The sequence below is a fragment of the Condylura cristata genome, unplaced genomic scaffold (assembly GCF_000260355.1).
Source record: "Condylura cristata isolate star-nosed mole 26May11 unplaced genomic scaffold, ConCri1.0 scaffold00025, whole genome shotgun sequence".
NCBI lineage: Eukaryota > Metazoa > Chordata > Mammalia > Eulipotyphla > Talpidae > Condylura > Condylura cristata.
The window spans coordinates 10,947,233-10,970,609 of record NW_004567126.1 but is presented as its reverse complement, the minus strand read 5'-3'; the positions used below and the strand labels follow the sequence as shown (position 1 = coordinate 10,970,609).

Sequence of the window (23,377 nt, the reverse complement as noted above, 5' to 3'; positions counted from 1 at the left end):
CTTCCACCCACAGCCAACAACCCCAGCCACCAAAATATCTATGGCTAAGGCTAGAAGCTCCTCAACTCAAGCAGTCAGGCTCATAGATACAGAAATTTATGCTGGGTTCTAGCTATTTCTTACCTGCTCCTGAAAAACCCGTTTCTCCTCCCCTGTGCTGGGGCGCACCACATAGTCAGTTCTTCTGGAACGTAAGAAGTTAGCATTCATCAATCATTCTCTAGCAACCAGAACCATTCCCTTTACAATGTGAAAAAGTCCCTTCGTTAATACTCAATTCTTACAAAGCTCAACGAGGGATAAAATGATGTGAGATGAGAGCTTTCAGAAGGTTGTATTTCAACAAAGGTGGGGAGAAATGGATTGAACCAGACTGGAAACAAACACATGAGAGATTGTGGCATTAAGAGCTCAGCATTAGAGATCAAGAGACTCAAATTCTAACCTGGGTCCTGACACTTTCATCAAGTCAATTAACCTCATGCCTCAATTTCTCCATGGGTAAAACAAGGAAGATGGATTCGATGAGTTACTTTTAAATGGAGAGGAAGGAAAAGTATTCATGGAAAAAGTACATATACCTATAAGGTAGATCATGTCCCCCTCAGACTCTAGCATGCAAAACCTCTCCCCAATTAAGAACTCTTTCCTCACAGCACACCTCTTAGTGATAGGCCTGTGTTATTATAAGGTAGCCAAGATAAGAATCAGCAGACAGCTAGGATCTCTACGTTCCCCACTACGAAACATCAGCAAAACTATGGCTGTACCTTAAGCTACGATTTCATGAGACACCACCCACCAACGAGAATTATACTCACACCCGAGGAACAGGTGTTGTGGCATCTGAGCTGTCCTCATTTTCTTGCTAGAGAGAAGGAAAACAGGTAAAAGGTAAATGGACCGAATAGCTCTTATTAACTTTATTGCAGTAAGATTTTATCAGCAATAAGATTGCCTGGTATTTCTTTAAAAACCTTACCTGGCCCTCCCTGGTGGCACAGTGGGTTAAAGCACAGCACTGAGAAGCTAAAACCACTTCACCATGAGTTTGATCTCCGCCTCAGAGGTGACCACATGGTGCTGCAGAACCTGACCCGCCCGCTGCTCCCTTCAGCAGTGTACGTCGACCTGCCTGTTCTGCTCCCCATTCTGTCTCTGATGAATCCTCACACCACCCCTGCACCTCTGGCTTGCACCCCAGTTCTGTATGCATAAATAAATAAATCTTAAAACACCTTACCTTACAGAAAGCTTGGTCTTTGGTTTCTAGCCACAGCTGGAAGAGGGCAGCTAACTCCTTTTCATTATCTTGGGACTGGCCTATGAGAACAAAAGGGCAAAAAAAAAAAGAATCAAATACATTCAGAGTCCCACTCTCTCCTTGCTTGCTCTGTCTGTGCTGGAGAGACTATCAGGATAGGCAGCACTGGGCCTCTGCACATTCTACCCCTTGACCTATAATGCCCCTCCATTTGTTATCTGCCTGGACAGCTCTCTTGAATGTCACCTAATTAAATCATCTGTCTAGTGCCGAATGCCAATTGGTATTTGCAAAGTATTCAGTGCATACGAGGTTAGGGCTATTCAGTGCACTACATACTGAGTGAGGACTATTCAGTGAATTCAGTCTCTGTCCTCATGGAGCTTGCCATCATAAGAAAGAATATATCAAGTAAAATCTGGAAGTGGTGGGCCCTCCTTTGCGGCACAGTGGGTTAAAGCACAGCACTAAGAAGCTTAAGCCACTGCCGCATGAGTTTGATCCCCGCCTGCCCCAGAGGAGATCCACATGGTGTGGCAGACCTCTCCTGACCCGCCCACTGCTCTCTTCAGCAGTGTACTTTGTGGATCTGCCTGTTCTGCTCCCCGCTCTGTCCCTGATGAATCCTCTCACCCTCTGCATCTCTGGCCTGTACCCCAGTTCTGTATGAATAAATCAATAAATCTTTAAAAAAAAAATCTGGAAGTGGTAGGTGTCACAAAGGATGCTATGAAGTTTGCCTTGGAGAAGTTATCCTATCTTTGGGAGGATGGAGGAGAGGGTATTAGAACAGGCTTCTTCTGGCCAGGTGGGGCACAAGGCACACTATGCACTAGTACAGCACTAAGAAATGCCAGGCAGCATTCTGAGCAGCTGCCTACAAACAGATGAGCGCTCCTCTGTCACCCGGTTCGGCTTCTATGGTAAAACTTATCACAAGATGCTACCCGTAACTTCTGCGCAGACTAGACAGACCACTATCACTCAGGACTGCTGGTATGAAGAATGCAGCCCTCCAGGGCCCATCCTTCTCAAAGGCTTATGAAAAGGACTCTCATGTCTGTTTCTACTAGTCAATACACAATTCCACCAGCCCCAAAAAGCTCTGAATTTTTCTATCTCTGACAACAACTTACTCCCACTCTGCCTTCTAGAAAAGCTATTTCATAATTAGTCAATTCTCCTACAGAATAACCCTTTTCTCACCAAGCTCTTCCTTGCTTGGTATGAAATCTGGTTCTCCTTAACTTTTCTACCCTGTGATATGTTGGCTGTTTATATCCCCACAGCTATGTCCTTCAGATTTCTTTCTTTCTTCTCCCCCATAACTGATTCTGCACTGTTTCTCCCCAGCTCTTCTGAAAAATCACAAGGAAACAAGCCACAGCTCCATGAGACTTTCCTTAACCATCTGCATCCAGCCCATCCCTGCTGCTTGCAGTTACTTACCTAGTGCTCCTCAGAGAGCACCATCTACCTTGCTCCTCACTACTCTGCTTCCTGTCCTCAACTGGGTAACTTCTACACCATGTGGGTATTTCCTCTCACTATTCTAGCCCCTCAGTTATCTTCCCTCAGTGGCCTCAGCCCTTCACTCCACTGTAGCCAATTGCTCCCACCATCACAACTGGATTCTGTCATTACCTAAAATAGCTCCACCTTCAAAAAGCCCTGAATGGTGTTTCACAATCCTGACTACGAACAAGACTTACCAAGAAACTTTTAAAACTATCAAGACTCAGAGCCAATTAATTAGAACCTCTATAAGGCCCAGAAGCAATGATTTTTTTAAAGTTCCCCAAATGACAGCAACACAGAGGCATGGATACCTTTCATGCTAACCCATACATTCTGCTCTCCGACCACAGTCATGTGAAATGAATTACTTACCAAGCAATTTCCACTGCTGGGTTTTCTCTTTGAATTCAACAAATGGAGAGAAACTAGAAGGTACAGCTGCAAAATAAGGATCACACAAATAAACCACACAGGTCAGAGAGTGCTAAACTCAGAATAACCAACTTCTCCAAACTTTAGAATGTTTCAAAATGCTCAAGACAGCAGAGATTGCTAAGGCATGGTATTAGGCAAAGCAACAACAGATTAAACCAGTAAAGTTGAAGTTTAGTGTAAGAATTAGACAAAGGGAAACAAAATATAATGACCCTACTAAAAAAAAGTACCTTACCACGGCTTTCTCCAGCTAGATACTGCAGGGCTGGCAACACCAACTCTGCCCAGTTGGGGGCTGCAGAGAACCAGCTATTGAGGGAACTGGCTGGCGATGACTGCCAATCCAAAACCCGTTCCTCTAGCTGAGGGAAAATAAAAAGAGAACGCAGATTTCTATTTTACATCAACAATTCCATGGATGTGCTAGAGCAAGCTGGAGTCTATTTGTCCACTTTGCCCTGGTAACAAAGCAAGTTGGCTGCAGAGTCTTACTTTCAAGCTACAGACCATGATTTCTACAATTTGAAAATTTTTATGTACATCTGACTTTTCCCAAAACTCTTACCATAGGAAGGCTGGCCTGCCCCTCCAGTAGCAAGATCTCTAACAGAAGAGAGAAGAAGCTCGAAGATATTTCATTGATTCCAAGGCAAGGCTTGAGGTCTTCAAGAGGCCTAGTAAAAGAAGAAAAACCTAAGGACCAAAAGAGACCACGAACACACCCTTGACTGGTTCAGGCCCTCCACACCTTCTGGCAGCCACTCAGTGAAGGGTCACACTAGCTACTTCCCCCGGCAGGATTCCTGGGACTCAGGACCTACATGCTGAACACAAATCAGCTCACACAGCACTCCAATGCTCGGTACACCCCTCAGTTAATTCTTTCATCTGAGGGCAGTAATTATCTGCTGTACACTTACTCCTCTTTGATAGCTGTTATTGCCAGTGGAGACGGAGCTTGTGACAGAGGTGGGATCCCTTCCGTACTGCTTAGGGGTTCAGCCAGATCCTCTGACTCTGATTTGATTGTTTTTATTTTCTTCTTCTTCTTTTCCTCTTTTTCTTTAACTTTTTTTTTAAGGATGGCTAAGTCATACAGGGCTGGGAAGAAAAACCAACACACAACAAGGAATTGCATTTTCTATTACCAGAAAGGGGCTTATCTAAATATTATTTTCCCAAATGCGATCTGTAAAGTCTCAATAAGAAGCCACCTAGGTCTTTGGTGTTTGTTTTGTTTTTCTTTAACCAAACTCAGTAAGTGATTTACAGCTTAATCGCTAACATTTACTGAAGAGTCAGTGACCTGTTGTGCTGATTTTATTTTCATTTCCCATTTATAAACCCCTAATAGGCAACAATAAGACAAAAATCAGCAAGAAGGAAGCCACGGTTTCATTTCTTTTATGCACCATGTCGACAGGCTTGCAATTTAATACCACAGTCAGGAAATGTAGCTACCTACACAGATCATCACTTACCTGCGAGAGAGCCCTTTCTGCCAGCATTTACTCGAGTCATGATGTCATTGAGAGTCAGGTCCCCTGTCAAAAGGTCAGGGTGATCCTAGGTGTGACATACAAAAATTTGTTATAGAGGCACAAAGAAAGAGCAAATTCTGACAGTCATGTTACCAATTTACATACAATTAGATGTTAGGTGTACTGGAGGAAATCATCTTGAGTCAAAAAATATTCAGAAGAAAAAAATCTCAGAATGGAGCATAGAACCCAGTTCCAACCTTTCTGTCAAACAGTATTTTCAGTACTTAAAGCTCCTTTGCATCTCTTATGTGCTCTTGAAAAGTCTTGTTAAGTAGCAAATTTTACAAAATCTGAGAAAAGCGCTCAGCGTTTAAGGGATTTGACAATTACCACAGCCGAGTGGAAAACAGACAAGACTCAGTTCTGACGTACAGTACAGGACTCTCCCCCCAACCACTGTGCATCAAATGCAGTGCCTTTTCTTCCTTCTGTGCTGTCTGGGGTTGGCTGCAGTGGTGTTACTGACATGGTGAATGGAGTAAAAGAAACAGCAGAAAGTGGGCTCAGCTCCTGCTGTGCGCGTGGCAGCCCTTTTGTAACCCTCTGTAGGTCTGGGACAAGTTCCTTCACCTCTCTGAGCACTGGCTAAATGAATATAAAGACTCATCTACCAACACCACTGCACGGACTAAATGGGCAGTGTTAAGGATGCCTGAAAAAGGCAGAGTATTTGAATTCTCCATATCTTCGGTGTTAACTAGCTTCTAGCTCCTGTCTAGCTCCTGTCCTCTAACAATGAAAAGGGAAGAAGCGTGAGGCAGCGACCACCTGTTATCTTTACAAAGGGCAACCCCTGATGCACACGCACCCCACCCTCCAATCTTACTGGTTGATGTTTCCGCTTCTCATGGTGCTTCTTTAACATTATCTTCAGGTCACTGTCCCCCAGTTCTATTTTATCTGAGAGGAAATGAACCAAACCATATGAACTAGGTCATTTACGACCTCAATGCTCAAGTTTGAATCTTTCTGGTCACCTGTGATATTCAAAAGTAAGATATTCCTTTGACTCTCCTCCTGATTCCTATGTACTTCATAACAACAATTTAAAAACTGTCATGCGATGACTTCTTTAGATTTTCTATACATTGAGCAATAACAATGAACTCAGTTACTTATCTGCTCCTAAAACACATTCATCGCTCTTGACATTCTTCCTTGCTTTCTACGCCAATTAAAAATTCTTCTCTAGCCCACAGGGATTACAACTGAGATGGAAAAGGGCACATAATGATGTAAAAATAAACTATTATTTTTTAAAAAATCCTTCTCTAATTTCTCAAAGAAATCGCTAAAGTCCTATAACCCCTTTTGTTCCATTAGAAGAGTTCCCCCTTAATATTGCCATTTTAAGATTCTGCTTTCTTTAGTTCAAAGTATCAGCAAAGCAAATGAAGAAGGTCTACTTCCTTGTATAATAGTACTTCTGTCTTACGAAAACTTCTCCAAGTCTCTTAATCCTGAGGAACATACTTTTATTTTCTTGCAGATAGGCATTCAGTACCTACCTCTGTCTAAGAGAGTTCTTAGGTCTACATCCTGATTTCCCAGTATGGTGAAAGCACCAGTGAAGCTCTCACCTGCAGTTTTCATATCCATGGTTGAAAGCGTGGGCACCACCCTCAGGGGCACCGCAGGGCTAGGAGAACGCGCTGGAGAGCTCGGAAGCCATGAGCTGAGATCTTCAAAAGAAAATTTTTCTTGTAAATCCAACGTGGCTGTGGACTCCAATAGGGGAGATTGGGTAAGTGGCCATTTGGGTTCAACAAGGCTAAGCCAAAAACATGGAGGCCAGGGTTCCACCATTCCTTTCTGACCCTTCCCCAGACGAACTGGAGCACACTTAGGTGATTTTAACGGCTCTTCCAGGAAGAGAGACTTCAACAGAGTGATGGGGTCGCATTGCAGCAGGCCAACAGTCACTACTACTCTCCTGTAAGGGGAAAAGCAGTTCTCTCTCAAGTGGCACAATAGGACCAAACAGGCCTACTGTGGAGAGCCCTGCCATGCAGGGATTCCTCTTTACTCAAATGCTGCTTTAGCATCAAGGGTTAAAAAAGGTATGTAGTCACACCCCATTTGCCAAAGACCAAGGGGATCTGAGTCCCAGTATCCACCCCCCAAGATAGACAATTGAAATGGTTTCTCTGCTGGGGCCCAAATGACTACCTCTGGCTCCAACCACACAAGCTGCTGGTGTAAATCTGACACCCCAGCTAACCCAAGCGCCCAAAGACACTCACCCTCCTCATCAGATGACAAGGCTGTGTCACCACACTCCTCCTTCACTTCCCTCAAGACCTTCAAGTAACGCTGCTGGGTTCGCCACTCCCGTTCCTCAGGAGTGCGAGATGGTGACGGGCGCTTCTGCCGGAAAGAAAGGGCTGGGCCACTCCGTCGGGCCATCTCCAGGAGGTCCTAGGAAGAGAGGAGACGGGAGTGGACATCACCATGCAAGGCATGTTCTGCTACATTCTCTAAGAACACAGTGTCTTCTCTCTTCACTGTTTACCCAGTTCAATTCTCTCCATCCAGGTCAAAAAGAAAGAGGCACATAAATGAATATGTCCAATTAAAAAGTATTAATATTGCAAAAAAAACTCAACTATCACAAGTGAACCACTCCACTGATAATGAATACGTCTAATACTAGACACCTAAATAGTTGCATACCAAGGCTTAAAAAACCAGTTAAGAGCCAAAACAGCTTCAAAGAAATTACCAGGCTGGTCTACACCCTGAGCTTGGTATATGCTTCCATGTATTTACAGGCATGTTTTAGTCTGCACCTCACTTTCACATTAATTTCAAAGCAAGTCAGTTCTTACTAACCCATAAAGAATCTAAAGGTCATGTTTATCTTAAAAAAGGTTGAAGCTACTATGTTTCATACATTTTAAGAGGCGATAGTATCTTTTATGCTTTAATGTCTTTGAAATTAGGGAACACCCTAAAATTGGTAGGAAGAGAATAGTTTAATTGTATCATGTCTTAGAAAATGTGTGCTGGTGGGAATGGAAACTCCTCTAACCTCTATGGAAAACTGTGTGGGGGTTGGTTCCTCAGGCACTGAAAGTGGACCTACCATATGACAAAGTAATTTCACTCCTAGAAATCTACCCAAAGAACACAAAAACATTAATTCAAAAGGAAACTTGCACTATGCTAAGATATGGAAGCTAAGGGTATGGAAACAGCCTAAGTGCCCAAAATCAGATGACTGGCCTCAAGACAATGTGGTACACATACACAATGGAATACTACTCAGCAATCAAAAAGATAAACTCATGCCATTCATAGCAACATGGATGGAGCTGGAAGGGATTATGCTCAGTGAAGTAAGTCAGAAAGAAAAAGAAAAAACAGCAATGGTTTCACTTATAAGGGGAATACAGGGAAACTGAACAAAGGAGCAAAAACAAAAAAGTCAAAACTTGCAGGCAAACTATAGATATGAGGCATATAGCAAGGGAGAGAGAGGGAGAGTGGTCAAAATAGGAGAGGGAAGAACACAAGGGACGACAGTGATGGTTCACAGGTGATGTGGTGGTGGGAAATACACCTGAGGGGAGAAATATTCTATGAAAATGAACAACGTAAGAAAATAAAAACATCTTCTTAAAAACTAGGCCATGTGGTTAAAAATAAAGCTTCCATATGACCCAGCAATCCCACTTCTAGGTACCTACCCAAAAGACACAAAAACACTGATTCAAAAAGACACCTGCACCCCCATGTTTATTATTGCTTTATTTATAATAGGAAAGACATGTAAACAACCCAAATGCCCAAAAGTAGATGACTGGATTAAAAAGATGTGGTACAGGCCCTCCCTGGTGGCGCAGCGGGTTAAAGCACAGCACTGAGAATCTAAAGCCTCTTCCTCATGAGTTCGAGCCCCGCCTGCCCCGGAGGTGACCACATGGTGCGGCAGACCTCTCCTGACCCGCCCGCTGCTCCACTCAGCAGTGTACTTCGTCGATCTGCCTGTTCTGTTTCCCACTCTGTCTCTGGTGAATCCTCTCACCACCCCTGAGCCTCTGGCCTGTACCCCAGTTCTGTATGAATAAATAAATAAATCTTTAAAAAAAAAAAGATGTGGTACATATACACAATGGAATATTATACTCAGCAACCAAAAAAAGAGAAACATGGATGGAGCTGGAAAAGTGAAATAAGCCAGAAAGAAAAGGAAAAAATAGCAGATGGTTTCACTCATAGCAGGAGTCTAAAGGACCAGGGGAGAAAATAAAAATAATAATGAACAACTGTATGCCAGAGACATTTTATGGGGATGGAATGGGATCAAAAATGGTGGGGGAAGGGAAGTGCACTGGACTATGGTGATGGCACATGGGTGATTTGGTAATGGGAAGCCCACAGGGATTACAATTGAGATGGAAAAGGCACAAAATGATGTAAAAATAAACCATTACATTATTAAAAAAAAAAAAAAGTAGGCAGTGTGTGTGCTTTTCTTAGTATTTTCTATTTTGTATATGAATTATTTTGTTTTTACACATTGTATATGACACACACATCCCAATGAAAATAATGTCCCAGAGCCTCTCTGGTGGCCCAAGGGTTACAGCTCAGCACTATCAATGCTAAGGCCTAAGTTCGATCCCTGGCCACAGAGTTAAACCCACATGGCACAGCAGATCCCGCCTGCCTCTCCCTTCAGCAGTGTATTTCAGTAGATCCACCTGTTAAGCTCCCAACTCTGTCTCTGATGAATCCTCTCCCCTCCCGTCCCCCAACCTCTGGTCTATACCCCAATTATCCTATGCAAAATATAAACTACAATAAATAATAATAATGCCTCAGCTAAAAATCAAAGTCAAAATAAATGAAGCCATAAAGATGACAGTGGTCCCATTTGTCTGTCCTGGCCCTTTGAGGATGAGTTAGTGCCAACTATTGGCAGGCAGGAAAGACTGAACCACTTCCTGAAGTCATGAAACTGGTGTGATCACTCCACCAGCACATTACTTACACTCCGGGAAGCAAGGATTTGCTTTAGCAGCCGATGGAAATACTGCTGCTGAGAGTTGAGGTATCGCTTGTACTGTGACTTGAAGCACAACTGCCGGTACTTGACCACCTCAGGGTTAAAATGTCCATCTTAAAAGAACAGACACAATTATATACACATCAATCAACAATTATTTTATGCATGTGCAAAATGTGGTAAAACTGGTACTAAACTGGAATTTATGGGGGAGGAAATTATCTGTGTGGTACCTACAAGTTCAGTGGGAGATAGAAAATAATTACATTGACAGTGTTATACTGTCAATATACAGTATATACAGTGTTATATAAGGAAACCAACTAGCCAATTGTAAAAGTCAAGAAATGGATCTCTAAAGAATGAGACAAAGGGCCTCCCTAGTGGTGCAAGGGGTTAAGTCTCAGCATTATGATGCAATAGGCAGCCACTGCAGCACAAGTTCTATCCCCCGCCAAGGAGCTGACCCAAAAGGTGCAGCAGACCTCTCTTGTCTCACCAGATGTGTCCCTCAGCAGTGGACCCGCCTGTTTTGCTCCCCACTCTGTCTCTGGTGAATCCTCTCACCCCCTGCACCTCTTGCCTATACCCCAGTTCTTGTATGCATAAATAAAAATAAATCTTAAAAAAAATATGTACTACTAAATCCTCATTTTAAGATGAAGAAGTTGAAGCACGGAGAAGCCAACTGACTTGCTCACTGCACACAAAGCTAATAAAGGAGAAATTATGTTTGAACCCAGGTAGTTCAGCAACAGGATTCAAGCACTGAACCACCATGTTATGGTGCCTGAATTTGGGAAACAGGAACTTAACCTTCAAGAAAGAGCCAAGAGTTCAATACTACTGATGCTGCCTGGCATAAATTGGATTAACAGTCTACTTCTTTGCCTCCAAATTTCTTTGAAACTTCATTCCTCAGTCTTTACTTTCCCTCACTTTCTGACAGCATTCAGTGTTTTACCTTCGTTACATTTGGGTATACTGAGTTAAATAAAATATATTAAGATTAATTTACTAATTCTTAATATGGGTAACTAGAAATTTTAAAATGGAACACAGAGCTCAGGTAATATTTCTATGCCAATATTCATCTAGATAGCAGAGAAAAAGAACAGAGTCATAGCAAATGAAGGTGAATAAGTAGACAAAAGCCAGTCACATAACACCTTAAAGCTAGGAATTTCATTCCCAGGAAAAGCAGTTAATAAATATGAGAGCTCTCCCTGGTGGCTCAGTAGGTTAAAGCACAGCACTATGAAGCTATCACAGCCACTGCAGCACAAGTTCGATCCTCCGCCAAGGAGCTGACCCACATGGGGAAACAGACCTCGCCTGACCGGCCCGCTGCTCCCCTCCGCAGTGTATTTCAGTCAATCTGCCTCTGGTGAATCCTCTTACCCCCTACACCTACAGCCTGTACTCCAGTTCTGAATGTATATATAAATAAATCTTTAAATATATAAAAATAAATATCGGAGAAGTAAAGTTTTAAGAAGCTCAGTGGTAGCTGAATTGAAATGGCTGCTGAAGTAGCCCAGGTAAGAGTTACTGAAGAAGAAATATTGACTGAGGGCCTCCCTGGTGGCGCAGGGACTGAAGACACAGCACTATCAGGCTATCGCCAACCACAGTAGCAAGAGTTCGAGCCCCATCCGAGGAGATAGCCCACATGGTGCAGACCTCTCCTGTCTCACCCACTGCTCCCCTCAGCAGTGTATTTCAGTACTTCTACCTATTCTACTCCCCACTCTGTCTCTGGTGAATCCTCTCACGCACCCCACCCACCCCCCACACACACCTCTGGCCTACATCCCAGTTCTTGTATACATAAATAAATCTTTAAGAAAAAGATGAGTGAAGAGGCAAATATGAAGGAAAGAAAAAATCCTTAAATGAGAGTAACCTAGAACAATAACTGGAATAGGGATTAGCAAAGAAAGTGGAACTAAAGGCAAGTTGTATAAGACAAAGAGGAGCTACAGGCAAAGGAAGGAAAATGTCAAGAGAGGAGACAATCAAGGCAGCAAATGTTCAAACAGATCCAGAAGAGAACAAAAAGCATCTGCTGGTTTGGAAATTACATGCTCACTGAAGAGACATGGAACAGGAAACAAATGTTAACTGGGACAACTGGTGGGATACAAAAACAGACTGTATATACTAGACTGCAGTATGCCAATGTTAAATTTTATAACTGAACACAGAATTTATAGAAAATGTCTCTTTTCTGTATTTCTGAATTTGGTCATTTGTGGTTATGTGGAAGTATATTTAGATTTCAGGTATCAATGCTGGAAAATTTAGCATGAGTATAATAAAATACATATGGGCCAGTAAAATATGATAATAGTAGTAATAAAAAAAGGGTGAATGTAAATATGGTAGGTAAAATGTTAGTATTAGGTGAACCAGGTGAAGAGTGACTGGATGTTCATTACAAACTGTAACTTTCCTTAGGTTTTAAATTTACAATGTAAAAAGTTTAAGAAAAATAAAAGGTCATCAATGATGCTAGGAGGAGTAGTCGCCATGAAATAGTAAGGGGAAAAACCACAGGGGACAGGGACAGATTAAGTGGAAGAGATTACTATGAGGGCTTTCAAGAAGTGTGGAGAGAAGTTATAATAGTAAGATAATGAAAAGAAGAGATGGTAAAGGATTTTTTTTTAAGTCTGTGAACACATCTATAGGCTAAAAAAGAATGAGCATGAGTACCCAAGTAGAGTGAATATGCAGGATAGAGAGAACTATTAACTGAGGAAACAAGGTCCCAGAGGAGGCAAAGATGAAAGGATCAAGAGCAGAGGTTAATCTTAAACAGAAAGAAAAAACCCTTCCTCCTCTGAGACAAGTAAAGTAGGTCAGAATGGAAATGAATACAGTAAGCTGGGGTTGTGGGGGTGGAGGTGGAAAGCTGATGGAGTTTGATAAGCATCTGGAACTTAAGGAAAAGGTGAATATTTAAAACAGAAATCAGGAAAGATAACCAAAGGTCAAGTAATACCAAAATGGTAGCTCAGTTGAGACTGATACCCATAACAACCATGATCATGCAACTCTCTTCAGCAATACTAGGACTGAAACACAATAGTGATCAGAGTGAAATATGCAGAAATTCCTGCCTTGACATTCTTTGTCTATATCTTTACCAGATCATCATATTGTTTTTGGGGAAAACATGCCAGCTCACTGGGCAGCATTACATAAACCCCCGGATAAAGCCCCCTCCAAAGCCAACCAGACCCTATCAGTTTACTTCTATGTGAGGAACCTGGTTTCAGTGCCAGGTCATTGCCCACCACACTGATAATTCCTGTTTAAACTAATAACCCAACAAAGAAGGAAACAGCAATTTTAAACCCTTAAGATAATCAGAGGTTTGAAATGTTAAAAGACTATTCCCGTCCAGTCCTTTGCAGCTATCAATCTATCCATGTTAACAAAAGTCAAGAAGATGCTTTGTCCTTCTGGAAACTCGTGCCAGAGCAAACTCACCCTAGAAAGCAGGAAAGAAAGAGGTTTCTCCACGCCTCCCCATTAAAGACAGACAACTGTCATTAAGTATGGCCCAGAGACATTTTGAAATCCCAATGTGGTAGCTCAAGAAAGGGTCATCAGCAGATGCTAAAACCAACGACTAAAACAAGTAAGATTATTAGATGGTCCCAAAGTAGCATGCTACAGAGTAATGCATAAGTTACAAGAAACATGGTGTCCTTATGATCAAGAGCACGTAGCAAACAATACAGAATCAAGTGATCAAACATGTCATCACCAACAGAGCAAAAAGTGTTACCACTTGCTTCCTAAAGAGAAAGTGGGAAATAACCTCTCCCATATCGTGTTAACAAAAACGATAAACCCATATCTAATAAGGTGACAATTCCCCAGAAAGCAGAACACTTTACATTTCAAGTGTCTTGGGCTCTTCAAACATGTCAATGTTTGGAAAGACAAGTTTAAAAAAAATAAAGGGCAGAGGGTGCCAGAGCCAGGCAGCAAAGATACATGAGATCCAAACACAACGTACGTGCCTTGAATAGATGCTCAATTTAAAAAACAACTGTAAAGAACATTTTGGGAACAGCTGAAGAAACACAAACATGAAGAGTCTATGATATCATCTGTTCAATGTGAAATTTCTGGGCTGTGACACTAGGACTGCAATTACGTGGGAGACAGTCCTTGTAGATATACCCAGATGCAGAAATGCTTCGCAGCATAGTACCATGCTTTCTACAGCCATGTATGTCACACACACACTCAAACACACATAAGACAGAGCAAATGGCAAGCAAGCTGTCCTTAAAAACTTTAAGACCAGTCATATAGGGTAGCTCTAGAATGCTGGTCATGCTTTATGTCTTGATCTTTGTGGTGGTTACAAAGTCATATATATAAAGCTCTTAGTAATATACTTGTGACTTACTTAGTTCCCATGTGCATTAACTTTAAAAAGACTGGCCTAGGCATCAAAGTGTTGCACAAACCTACTCTTGGCTAAATTAGTATCGATCTATACATGAGTAAACAGAATGATATGAAGAAGCATTCACAAAGGAGAATGTGCTCCCCTGTTCTACCTCTTTCAAAAAGGAATGCTGAGCCACATACCTCGGAAAAGCTTCTGGGCAATGTGCAGAGGGTTTCCAAATCGAAAGTTCTCTCCACTGAACAAAGCGAGGATGAGTTCATGTTGCTGCTCAATAATATCTTCAGGAAAGTGAGGCAGAAACTGCTGGAGATGTTCACGCTGAGAGTCACTCAGTACTTCTTGCCACGTGGACAGGCTGACTACATCAAAGAATATTTCAGGCTAAGAGAATCAGGAAAGCAGGAGAAAGACAAGTAAACAAGAAAAAACTAACTTTACTGTGTGTTTTAAGTGGTAAAATGTACAACAAAATCTACAATTTTATCCATTTTTAAGCATACAGTTCAGTGGCAATAAGTATATCCATGCTGCTGTGCAATTAATACCACCACCCACATTATTAAATTCTTTAAGCAAACTGAAATTCCATTTATCTTTATAGAACTCTCAAAACTCAAATATTAGTAAAGGCTACATAAAAACACATAAACATACAACCAACAGAAAATAATGATCCAGAGGCAAATGATGTCAGCAGAGAATCCTATCAGAAACCATTTATGCCAACAGGGATATTATGGTGGATATCTGAGTTCAATTTAAAATGAGCAGCAGAAAAAAGTTAAAATGGGAGGACAGAATTTGAAGAGTTGAGGTCACCTACTAAGAATGAGAAGCAGCGGACAGAATTTGTTTTCAACTCAACAGTTATACACTGGCTATCTTCTTTGTGCTGAGTACTCAACACCAAGTACTGGAGGGGACGAACAGTTAACCAGAAATTACAATAGGGCTTAAGACGTCATAATTAAAATAAGCAGTCACAAAGTACTTTACCAACTTCACCTATCGGCACATTAAGAAAAACACAAATCTCAGACTTTGGGTGTTAGAGGACACCTAGAGGCAAAAAAGTGATATTGAAGATACTAAGGAAGAAAAGACACTGGCGGCAGGATGGTTTAAAATTTACAGAGTAAAATAACAAAAACAAACTAATAATAGGGGCAAAAGGGTAATAGTTACCCCGGGGTAAAGGGAGGGAGGGGGCGCAGTGGGCTTGAATGGCATTGGTAGGATTCTGCTTCTTAAACTAAGTGGTGGTCACATGGGTGATTTATTACTGCTTAAACTATATGTATATGCATACAACTTATATGCTTTTCTTATTAAAAAACTGTAAACATTCAGGCAATGTCTGGCTGGCACAAAGACAGAGCAAGGAGGGGAGAACAGTGTCAAGTACCTGCATACTGTTAAGTAACTGTTCGAACTCCACTCTAAGGACAATGGAGAGCCACCCACAAGACAACCCAGAAATGCAATTGTCGAACAGGCAACTGTGCTTGCACATGCCAGTGCACCTCAGGCTCAGGATCGAAGATCTCTTGCAAACTTATGTTTCCACCCCACTTTACTCCTAGCAGGTCAGTATCTAGCATAAAGCAGGGACTTGATAAACAAGTGTTTACTGAGTAAATGAATGGCATAAAGAGAATTACTTGAAAAACTAGGTTAAAGAAAAAAGAGAATATATATCAACTTCAGTATTTTTCCCTCTACTGCCTCAAGTAGGAGAGGGAATAATAACGGCAAAGTGGTGTTTTAGTTTTATCTACAATGTCTGAATGCTTGAAACATGGCAAGTAACTACATGTTTTCACATACACAGTGCCTTATACATAGTAAGCACTTGATAAACAATAGCATCAAGTAGGGATGATTAGCAGTCTGATGTGAAAGTGGTCAACCGTCTGCTCACACGCCATCCCACGGTGCAAACTATTAACTGAACTAGAGAACAGAGATGGTATGTCTGGGTTTTGTCTCAGGAGTCACAACAAAGGTAGCTACCATTTTAAAATACATTTAATACTCTGAAAATATGAAATTTCTTGTTACTAAATATTTTGTTCAAAGCAGGGCTTATAGTGTATCAAGTTAGGCTGTCAAGCATGCAAAACATAGCCTACAATTTCTTCCTTGATCAAAATATTAAGTGCTTTGACACTTCAAAAAATAGTGACAGCAATCCCTAAGGCTGAAATGTAGAAAATGAAAAAGAAGGGAACACAGAAGACTGAAAAATCTAGAGGGTTAAGGGAAAAAAGGTGGAGGATAGCAGCTTTCAGGAAGCTGACATTAAGGAAAAAACAGGGACTTTACTACTTACGTCCTCTAGAAGATCCTCGGGCAAACTAACCCTGGTGCCCCCCAGGAGGCAGTCTTCCATAATACGGGTACCATGGCCATCTCCACATGGGCCCAGTTCCAGGGGATCTGTCAGCATATGGTCCAAGGAGTCCATTGTTTATGATCCACAGGTAATCTAGGCAAATACAGACAGTCATACCTCAAGACAGAAAGACAGAAACCAGAGAAATATGGTTTTCACTAATGCTCCTTCAAAAAATATTCTGGCTCAGAAAATATTCAATCTCAAATCTAATATCTTATTCTTACACCCTAACTATAGATTAACAGCTTTTCTCCCTCCTTTCCAGACTATATTCTCAACTGAATTTTTTTTCATCTTTTTTTTTTTTAAAGATTTATTTATTTGTGCATACAGAACTGGGGTACAGTTCAGAGGCTCAGGGGTAGCGAGAGGTTTCACCATAGACAGAGTGGGGAGCAGAACAGGCAGATTGATGAAGTACACTGCTGAGGGGAGCAGCGGGGGCGTCAGGAGAGGTCTGCCACGCCATGTGGTCACCTCCTGGGCAGGCGGGAATCAAACTCATGTGAAAGTGGCTTTTTAGTTTCTCAGTGCTGCGCTTTAACCCGCTGCACCACCAGGGAGGGCCCGAATTTTTTTCATCTTATTAAGTAGTTCTCTCATTACTCAAAATACTTCTATAGTAACTCCCAAATCTAAAGAACGTTTTATACCTTTATTTTATATATGAGCAAAATGCAATTCAGATTAAATGATAATCTTTCTACTATAACACAATTTGCTTATCAAATTTCTTTTAGCAATTCTTTGTTTTTTCATAACAGAAATGTTACTGAAAGTACCTGTAGATGAGCAAATGGAGAAATAATAACATGTTATTTAATAAGTACCCACATTAGAAGCCAGGTCTTTCACAAATCTCATTTAATTCTTATAACTTGCAAAGTAGGATTACTATTTCTATAAAGATACAAAGTAAGTCAACTTGCCAACCTCAATGGTAGAAGTGAAAGGCAAGTTAGCCTAACTGTAAACAGTATATGTTAACACTATACAAGCATCTCAATATATCAATAAATCATGGAAAAGAAGTGTTGTTACCAGACTTGATTAGTCCACATAAACTCCAGAGGCTCTAAACAGTAAAGTCAGTGGCCAACCAGCCTATATGTAGTTGGTCCAGCTATTACTTTTTTTTTAAGGCTTTATTTATTTATGCATATAAGAACTGGGGTACAGGCCAGAGATGTGGAGGGTGAGAGGGTTCACCAGAGACAGAGTAGGGAGCAGAACAGGCAGACCCACTGAAATACACTGCTGAGGGGAGCAGCTGGTGGGTCAGGAGAGGTCTGCTACACCATATTGGTCACCTCCCTGCCCGGGGATTGAACTCATGCTGCAGTGGCTTCAGATAGATTCACACTGCTGTGCTTAAACCCATTGTGCCACCAGGAAGGGCCCCCATCTGTTATTTTAAACCATGTAAATGTACTGCTATTTTTCTTCTTCTTGAAATAACTGAATACTGTTAGAAAAGCATACAGTGAAACATGTTAGAGAGCATTTCATAACACTGAGAACTGGAATCAGGGACCTAACAGGACCACAGGAAACTTGAACTAATTACCAAATCCTGGCTAAATCCATTCTATCTCCTGTTCCTACCAATCTGAGGGGGTGAGGGGTTGGGGGAGGTGGGGGGGATGTGCAGTACACACTTACTCAAAATAACCAACTTGTAATCTCAGTTATCTTAGCCAAATATTTCCTTACCCATAAAACAAAGGGGAGCTGAATCAGGTCCTCTCTACTGTTATTTCAAATCCTGGAATCCCTCAATGAATAATAATCCAGACAGATGACAGTTTATATGACTTAATGCAGTCACGTAATGTGGCAATGTAATAACTTCTCATTCCAAAATGTTTAAATGATAAAGACAGGTCTTACCTGAGGGCCTGTAATGCCACTGCTAAAAACAAGCACCTTTTCACTAAATTACCTTAAGTTATCTGGAAGAAATTTCAGATCTATGTCAAGATACTGCAGAGAGATTATTGGACAAAGCAGCTGCATGGTCTGCAAGCATCTCTGCCCCATCAATCTCAACCCATGTTAATTGCACCCTTAACATTCCTGGTACCTAAATAACTGAAGCAGGTGAGAAAGAACGCGCTGAGCAATTGCCTTTGACAAAACTTTAAAATGTGGGGGAGGGAGAGAGGAGGGCAAGGAGGGAGAGACCTAAAAGCAACCTGATGCTGAAGAATAAAGTGCTCTTAACAGAACTGACAGGAACAGGGTGATAGCTGCAAAGTCAGCGTTCTACCTGGCTCTCAGGAGGACCTCGTGTTTCCTAACTAGCTCATAAGTTTCTTCAATTGATGGTAGATCTATAGCTAAATTAAATCTATTCAAGCGGCAACCTTTGCCCTACTACTACATTGAAAGCTCTTCAAATACAAAAAAGCAATCAAGTGGGAGAGGGTTGGAACCCCGGAAGCCAAGGGTTTCTAACTGAAGTCTGGTGGCGTCCTAGACCTCTTTATTGGGTGAGGAAGGCCTCTCCCAATGGCCTTTACCCTGCACCTGGTGTGACCTTCCCTCTGAGACCCTCCCCAACGCAGAAGCTACTCTCTCAGCACCTTCCGGAGCAGCCGCCGGGTCCCAATCCGTCGCCCCTGCAAGCCCTCCCCCTCCGATGTCGCCCCCAGCCCAAAGCCCAGGTGCTGCCTCTCCAAACTGCAGCGCAAGGCCCCCGCCCCCTCCCCCACACGGTGCCTAACCCTAACCCCCACCCACCCGGGCCGCCCGGCTCCCACCACACCCGCTTCCCTGTCCCACGCCCGCAGAAGTAGAGCCCCTCAGGGAACTAGCCGCGGCTACCTCGGGCTTCCCCGCAACACTTGAACCCCTTGGCCGCCCCAGACCGAGGCTCACCTGAGGCCCGGGCCCAGGTCTCAAGACCCGCTGTGCTCCGCGGCCCGCGGGCTCCCAGACGCGCTCGCTCCCGCAAGGCGTCTCAGTGCGCGCACGCTCCGGACTCGGGCGGCGGAAGAGGCGGGGCCTGGAGGGCGCGCGGGCGGGGCGGGGCCCGGGGCGGGGCTATCCCGCGGGGCGGGGCCCTGGGGGTGGTTACGGGCGTGTTCTCACCTGGCTTGGAAGCCTCGTGATCGCTGAAAAGACGCCGGTAGTCTTTGCCAGGCTGCGAATTTAGGCTTCAGCGCCCACTATGAAGCAAATGCAATTCCGTTAGCTAATGTTTGCAGAAAGCATACTTGTACCTATGTGTGCTCTATGCACGAGTAATTAATTCCCTTTCTACAGGTGAGACTACCGCGGTTTTTTGACTTTTCAGTGCGGAGAATGCGCACCGAGCCTGTGCCCCTAGCACATCCGGTCGCCAGGTCCTTCGATGTCACGCAAGAAAGTACACGCTCCAAAGAAATCAGATTTTAGGTGAAATTCAATTTTGCTCTTGTTAATTATCTAGGCCCCTGTTTTCTTCCTGGAGTTAATACTACTAATGCCACAGCTACTTACTCCTACCCGAAGTGGAAACAGTTCTCTCCATCGGCTCGAAGAGGTGTCGGCCAAACTAATATTCCTCCTTGTTGGAAAAGAGAGGTTTCCAAAACAATTCCCCGTTTTTTTGCTGTTGCTGTTCACGTGCTTGGGGGCTGGGGGAAGTGTCCCTGAGTTAGAAGTCTACAAATCGCCCAGGGGCGTCTTTTCCAGGTTTTCATTCATAAATTCCCTTACTTTAGGATTCTGACCAGGCTGTTGTTAAGCAAAGAGGAAACACACTGTAAATTCGAATATTAAAAACAATTTTTAACGAATTCAGAGGCTCTTCTAACATCACATATTACAAACAAGGAAGATGTTTATTAAAAAAAATATTTATTAATTTTTACACCTGCTGAGTAGCACAAGACTATTAACACTATAACTCACTGAATGTACAATAAATGTTCACATTTAAATAACAGGATAGGGTCAACATTTTCAACCTGTGGGTCAGCTTTAGCCTCTCATGAGTGCTTTTTAGCCCTAGCTATCTTAAAAAGTTTTTTGAAAGGGTAATTCTAAGTCAGAAAACAATTCAAGATCAAAACGACAGGTTTTTCCAGGATAACAGGAATTTTACATGATGAAATGTCTCATTTATACAGATACAAATCAAACAATAAAAATGTAATATTTTACGTTACCTACTCCAAAACGGTCACACTGTGCTGACTGAAATCTACAGTGCCAATGTGTTTTCAGAAAGGCCACAATATAAACATTGGCTACATACGTTTTATTCCCCCAAAGTCAGTCTTTAGATGGCTTCATTCTACCATCTCTTCAACTCCAAGTCCTACAGCCTTGGAATAAATGTGCAGATTTTCAAGCACTATTATTTTGCCTGACTGCCACCTGCACCACTAGTTTATAATAAACAAATTAGTTTTAGAGTCCTTACTTAGTCCTCATAAGGACAAAAAAACAAAAAGGAAAAAGACAAACTTATATGGGAAAAAGACAAAGAGGTCCTCCCACAATGTTTTCTTCTGTGTATTTTAAAACTTGAAGCAACTGACATGAAATGAACATTCCATCCAGTGATAGTTTTCTATTTTAATCAATAAGTTATTCCTGAGGGGAGGGGAGGTACTTTGCTGGTTCAAATTAAAAAGGCCCCACCAGGGCCAGCTTTAAGGTATAAGACCTAAACTAGACCTTTGGGAAAGTCTACTATTCTTCACCTAGCAAGTCTTTCTTGACTGGACACTAGGATATTTACAGTCATTACACTGTGGAACTTTGGGTCACAGAGTCTCTGTTTTGTGACCCAGAGTCAGTATTTTCTATTGAAAACATCACCATTACTTCTTTGTTGCCAAAGATACAGAATCCATTCACCAAGTAACTTTCTTAAGTTCTCTTAGTGCCCATATTTTCTGGGATAACTAAATGAATGAGGTCTCAAAAATAAAGTGCAAAATCTACATATTAGTAAAGTTATTTCAACAGAATTGTTTACTTTTCAGAAAGGTACCTTTACCATAAAGAAGTTACTAGACTTCTTAATTTACAGAACAGTTTTTAACCCAGAAATGTAAATTAAAATAAATTAGTTAACTTCAATTAAAATTGAAGTTAGGTCTTTCTGTCCTGGAATGATAAACTCAATATTTTAAAAATGTGTAAGTATGTCACAAATGATTATTAAAATACATACTGATTTCTTCCATGTTTTATGTGTATACTTGGAATGTACAGTAAAAAGGGAACTATTTTTCCCCCTTGAATTCATAGCTAAGAAGACTCCCAAACAGGAACACATTTAAGAAAAACTATCATTGAGGCAGATTTTTTTACCTCTTCCAATTACAGCTTGATAGTCATAAAGATTGAATTTCTTCTGAATCCCTTATAATTTTCTTAAAATGTATTATGAATGGTCCCCATGCTTCATTTTTCAACTAAGTGTGAATTTGGTCATCTTACCAAATATTAAGAAACAAAGAGGACCACCTTTCCATCTAACCTTAAAGAATGTTCATTTTAAGACAGCATTCAAAGTACTAAAATACACTGGATGCTGTGAGCAAGAATTGAAAGTAGATCTGGTAAGAACAAGGAATTTATCCATTATTAGTGAAAGGTAAATGGATCCTACAAGGCAGGACGAGATTTCAGGGCCTTTAGTATTTTTTCTTGGTACAGATACCTCCAATGTCTCCCTCAGACAACTACAGTATCAGCAAAGCTTTAATGTATGAGTTTCATCTCTTCTGACAGGGGCACTGTCTTGGGGAACCCACCATTGTGGAGTGATAAGGTAAGCTCTAACAGAACATGAGGTTCTGGCCTAATCCACTGAGGGCCAAAGTTTGTGGACAGCACTAGGACTAGCCCAACAATGGCTTAAAACTAAAAAGCACAAGTTTGTTTTTTTAAATCAGTAATAAGGAAAATTTCGATGATAGTTTTTTTCTTAAGATCACTGTCAAGTCTTTGTTTCATCATTTTTATTTTCTTACTCAATATTGGCTCCCTTTGTTAAATTACTGAAAACTCAAACTTCACAAGATGAAGTAGTTCTGACCTAAGACACACCCATTAAAAAGCCCCTTCTCCTTTGGTGCTAGGGCTTGGAATTAAGAAGTCCTTGACCATGGACTTGGCACATCCTTTCCTCACCTTTGGTACAAACACAATACACCACTTAATATTTCCACAAAGGAAAAGTAAGGCTTATCAATGTGTTTTAAAAAACAACAACAATAACAACAACTTATGAGTAAGACAAAGTCTCTCCGTCTTGAAATTTAGTTGCCCCTGAAAGATCTCCATCCCGTGGTAGAAACTTCTGGGTCAGAAGTGTCAACTTGATGAAGATGACCGTGGTAAAATAAGCCCTGGTGTATGTGTGTTGAAACTGATTTCCAAACTCTTGAGTGAAAGATAAATCTTTAAAAAGGGTTCTAAGTGTCAGAAGCTTTCAGGTATGAACAAGAAGAGACACGACGTGACTGCTTGACTAGTTCAGGGACGAGGTTAGGGTTTAGTGATATGTACTTCACTGCTCCCATTCCCATTGGTGGTGGTCGTGATGATGTACTGTGTAGGCTGCTGCTGGCTGGCGGCCTGGTCCAAATCACTGTGTGCGGTTGGCTGAACCTGGACTCCCCCAGAGAGGGCAGAAGTTTGTTTTTCTTCCAATTCTGGTTGACTTTCTGATAACACATAATGACCCTACAGCGGGAAGAAAAGGATGTTTAGAAACCTGATACCTAGAAGGGAGACAGGCTGAGAAGGGGAAGAGAGTGAGAAG

The 23,377-nt window shown here is 41.8% G+C and overlaps 2 protein-coding genes across 4 annotated transcripts in view; both read right to left on the bottom strand.

Annotated features, from left to right (window-relative positions):
• The window catches only part of NFRKB (nuclear factor related to kappaB binding protein), a 30,988-nt gene extending 11,427 nt beyond the window's left edge, over positions 1-19,561 (bottom strand). For 2 of the 3 annotated variants that reach the window (XM_004689096.2, XM_012729809.1), the window contains exons 1-15: positions 19,489-19,561; positions 16,543-16,698; positions 14,390-14,591; positions 9,758-9,885; positions 7,005-7,179; positions 6,342-6,443; positions 5,588-5,661; positions 4,699-4,783; positions 4,138-4,318; positions 3,783-3,891; positions 3,453-3,579; positions 3,155-3,220; positions 1,244-1,323; positions 822-868; positions 124-184 (exon numbers count right to left, since the gene is read on the bottom strand). In XM_004689096.2, coding sequence (XP_004689153.1) covers positions 124-184; positions 822-868; positions 1,244-1,323; positions 3,155-3,220; positions 3,453-3,579; positions 3,783-3,891; positions 4,138-4,318; positions 4,699-4,783; positions 5,588-5,661; positions 6,342-6,443; positions 7,005-7,179; positions 9,758-9,885; positions 14,390-14,591; positions 16,543-16,677 — 1,572 coding nt within the window. In that variant the 5' untranslated portion in view covers positions 16,678-16,698; positions 19,489-19,561. Of the gene's footprint in view, positions 1-123; positions 185-821; positions 869-1,243; positions 1,324-3,154; positions 3,221-3,452; positions 3,580-3,782; positions 3,892-4,137; positions 4,319-4,698; positions 4,784-5,587; positions 5,662-6,341; positions 6,480-7,004; positions 7,180-9,757; positions 9,886-14,389; positions 14,592-16,542; positions 16,699-19,488 lie in introns of all 3 variants that reach the window. The other variant, XM_004689097.2, reaches the window with a different exon arrangement.
• A 912-nt stretch (positions 19,562-20,473) lies between these two features.
• PRDM10 (PR domain containing 10) overlaps positions 20,474-23,377 on the bottom strand; it is an 82,638-nt gene continuing 79,734 nt past the window's right edge. The window contains exon 22 of the mRNA XM_004688775.2: positions 20,474-23,298. Coding sequence (XP_004688832.1) covers positions 23,101-23,298 — 198 coding nt within the window. The 3' untranslated portion in view covers positions 20,474-23,100. The remainder of the gene's footprint in view (positions 23,299-23,377) is intronic.